At 39.4% G+C, this 3,962-nt stretch overlaps 1 protein-coding gene across 1 annotated transcript; it reads left to right on the plus strand.

Annotated features, from left to right (window-relative positions):
• The first annotated feature begins 3,274 nt into the window (after positions 1 to 3,274).
• Positions 3,275 to 3,661, plus strand: LOC142832612 (large ribosomal subunit protein eL43-like). Its single transcript, XM_075943175.1, has one exon. The coding sequence runs from the start codon at positions 3,306 to 3,308 to the stop codon at positions 3,582 to 3,584; it is 279 nt and encodes a 92-aa protein (XP_075799290.1). The 5' UTR covers positions 3,275 to 3,305; the 3' UTR covers positions 3,585 to 3,661.
• Positions 3,662 to 3,962: the final 301 nt, after the last annotated feature.

A 3,962-nucleotide genomic window follows, 5' to 3' on the forward strand; every position in this document is an offset into this window, starting at 1 on the left:
GAACAAAGACAACACTTTCAATTCCTGATTTAAATATATGTAAATCTCCAGCATCTCAAAATGTTAAGTCATTTATATGCAACATTAGATGTTCTCTCCTGTTAAATGTATGGAGATAATAAAGACTTAAAAATTATAAACAGCGCATATAAGCAGGCACATCTGTTATTTGCAACAATTTGAGAGTTTCATTCCCCTGGCGAGGTGAATTGAAAGTAAGCTATCATATGTATAATTAATACTATCACAAACTCTTAACAAGAATGCAGAACTCAAAACTCACAAATAGAAATGTGTTTAATTTTAGTAATGGCCTCTGAGATTTTTAAATATTCATCAGTAAAAAAAGTGTGCTCTGTTTCCTTTGCAGACAAAACATTGTCAGAAATACCAAAGTCTTCAGTTTTGCATAGCTTTCCATATTTTTGCAAAGCATAACTGGAAAGATGAACCTTACCTATCTCCTCAACAACTAAAATCTTAGGAACTCGAGAGCTATGCGTAATAGCCCCAACTCCTGGGAAACAAAGTGTTCTCCGAGCACTTTGCAAAGAGTGGCTTGTGATGTTCCATTTGATCTTCAAGCTCCAGGGACCTGTGACCACACATACCACAAATACATCTCAAGTACAAATTATTTGCACTCTTAAACTTTAGAGTCTACAGAAACATTCATAGAGAAAGCAAAAAAGAATTGAAGGGCTAGATTTCCAGGAAGGAAGATAAAGACATGTTAGCAGCCAACTTTTCTGCTTTTACCAGAATAATCGTGAAGAAAATACTAGGAATTTCAAAGACCTAGGTTTCATACACGCTTCCAAAAAAAAAAAAAAGAGCAATGCTAAAATTTTTCATTACATAGAATTTAAAATAGTTCTTTAAACACTTAACCTTAAGAGTCATCAGTACTTAGACCCCAGTCCTTCTGGGGATATACACCATATTTGACATTAATCTCCTAAAACCTGCAGTAGTTTGAAAATGGTTCTGTAATCAAATGCCCAGATGAAACAAATATAAACAATAGAGACCTGCATTTTAACCAAATGAATCTGTCTCCCTTTGATTAAGTAGTAGTGGTTGTATTACCTTTTTGAAGCTTTCAAACACTGTATCTTAAGTTAAGTGCTGTAGACAACAGAAATATTTCCCCAAGGTTTGCCTGGCTGGGGGACAAGAAGGACTGGTTCTCTGACCACTGGAGGTTTGTTGGCCATATGCAGCATTCTTTGATGTATAGAACACTCTCACCTCTGACAGTTTTCTCTTTGTAAGAAAACAACTTGTACCTAATTAGAGACCCAACAACTCCAATATGTCCTCAACTATCTACAATGGTCCCACCTCAAGTAAAGTCATATCCCATGGTACAGTAGGTTAGGGCTTCAAAGTAGGACCTTTGGAGATAAATCACTCACTGCATAATAAGAATTGGCTCCAGGAGTTTTGATAACAAATCATCTAGAAATAACAGCCAAGCAAATAGTTATCAAATGTAATCAAGAAATTTTTATAAAGAAATAGTTTATAAAGCACCGTACTTTCAATAATTCATTTACACAGAATTCTTATTTCTTTGTTTTTTCGAGACAGGGTTTGTCTGTAGCTTTGGAGCCTGTTCTGAAACTAGCTCTTGTAGACCAGGTTGGCCTCAAACTCACAGAGATCCACCTGCCTCTGCCTCCCAAGTGCTTGGATTAAAGGCATGCATCACCAATGCCAGCTTGCACATGAATCTTATAAATTTAGGAATAATGCCAACAATTTAAAGACTCAATCAGAGATACAAGGTACATTAAATGTGCAATCAAGTCATAGTTTACTCACATTTTGTGGGTAAAGATTAGGAGTACTGTAGGAGGGGGCTACTAGTTTGTTCCCAGCCACTCAGCCCCAAAATAACCACACAGAAACTATATTATTCACATCACTGCTTGGCCCATTAGCGCTAACTTCTTATTGGCTAACTCTTATATCTTAATTTAGCCCATCTTTATTAATTTGTGTACCGCCATGTGGTTGTGGCTTCTCTCTGACTCCACCTCATTTCTCCCAGCATTCAGTTTAGTTTTCCCTACCTACCTAAGTTCTGCCCTGATATAGGTCCAAAGCAGTTTCTTTATTCATTGATGGTAATCACAAGCATTCAGTTTAGTTTTCCCTACCTACCTAAGTTCTGCCCTGATATAGGTCCAAAGCAGTTTCTTTATTCATTAATGGTAATCACAGCATACAGAGGGGACTCCCATATCAGAGAAGTAAGAGGACCCTTTTAAAATGTCCATTTGTTGTCCCAGTGTAGTCAGAGGTAAACAGCAAATGAACAGTATCATTTTCTAGTGGTTCCAGGAACTATTTATTGAACTATGAATTGATAAATATATGAGATTTAATCATCTTATTAATTGGATCCCCAGGAATCCCCTTGACTTAACCTAAATCATTTTTGCAAGTTAATAAGGGAAATGGCCACATAAATCAGGGAATCACAACACGGATAAAGACCCTGGACCCATTTTCAGTATTTTTACCCATGCCCCAGAGTATATGTGGCAGAACCTTCCAGAGTTGGGCATGCAGAATTACTCTGGTGCAACAAGAGCCTGACAGACCAGTCTGAGAGAGGTAAGGTAAGAAGGGCCCATAGGACTGTCAGTAATGGATCTCCTGACCCTCCATGGAATGAGGGCCTGACCCGACCTGCTGATGGAACCCAGGAAGAATTTAGATCACAGGCAGTCTTCTGATTCCCTGGGTTCTTATAACAAGGAGTATCTCTTAAGAGGATTAAAGATAGTTTTCCCTACAAGCCCTGTTGGAGGAGGAAAACAATCAAACTGGTTTAGAAGAATAAATATGACATTTCTCTCCACTGAAGATAATGGAACTTTTTCCACAATGTTGCCCTATTGGATGTCTCTTATTATTTTAAAGTATACTCCTCTGAATATAAAATGCTCGCCCACTGTTGTCTTATACTTTGCGATATGTAGATAATACTGGTGTAACCAGAAACCCAAGTTATACAGTAAGATAATGTCATGGGTCTGATATGATGCTGAAAAATTCTATTGCTCCAAAATTAGTGACAGCAAGGAGAGCCTCAGAAAGGGGGTAGAGGCATGAAAGAAGTTGGTAGAAATTCACAAGTTCCTCACTGTGTCTGTTCATCATATGTGTACACATAAAAATACACATACACAATACTGCATATACACTCTGGATGTTGAACGTTTCCCCTTCCAAATCTCACATAAAAATTCATTTACCTCTTCCTCTCCGTGCTTGGCTTAGGTTCCGGCGACATGGCTAAACACACCAAGAAGGTCGGGATCGTCGGGAAATACGGGACCCGCTATGGTGCCTCCCTCCGGAAAATGGTGAAGCAAATTGAAATCAGCCAGCACGCCAAGTACACGTGCTCTTTCTGTGGCAAGACCAAGATGAAGAGACGAGCGGTCGGCATCTGGCACTGTGGCTCCTGCATGAAAACAGTGGCTGGCGGGGCCTGGACCTACAACACGACTTCAGCCGTCACAGTGAAGTCTGCCATCAGAAGACTGAAGGAACTGAAAGACCAGTAAAAGCGCTACCATTTGATACCCAAGCCTACTCAAGAGTGCACAGTCAACTAAATAAATGGGTTAATTTACGTAAAAAAAAAAAAAAAACATTTACCATGGTAGCAGTATCAAATTGTAACTAAGAACGGGAATTTCACAAGGTTATCGAATCCTGGGGCTCCACCTTTATGAATTGACGAGTGCCCCTATTGTAGGAGTGGTTTCTTCATGAGAACAGCAGCTCCACCCCTGCTTCTCTCTCCTTGTCCTTCTGTGATCTCTCTGCCTCTCCCCCATGAGATGACGCAGCAGAGAGTCTGCAGTAGAGGACAGCACATTGATTTTAGATACCCCGTCCCACAGAACTGCAAGAGAATAAGAGTCTGTTCTCTATATGTT

This window comes from Microtus pennsylvanicus, chromosome 12 (assembly GCF_037038515.1).
Source record: "Microtus pennsylvanicus isolate mMicPen1 chromosome 12, mMicPen1.hap1, whole genome shotgun sequence".
In the NCBI taxonomy this organism is placed as follows: domain Eukaryota; kingdom Metazoa; phylum Chordata; class Mammalia; order Rodentia; family Cricetidae; genus Microtus; species Microtus pennsylvanicus.

Coding starts and splice junctions, on each gene's coding strand:
- LOC142832612 (XM_075943175.1), top strand. CDS start 3,306: ATGGCTAAACACACCAAGAAGGTCGGGATCGTCGGGAAATACGGGACC.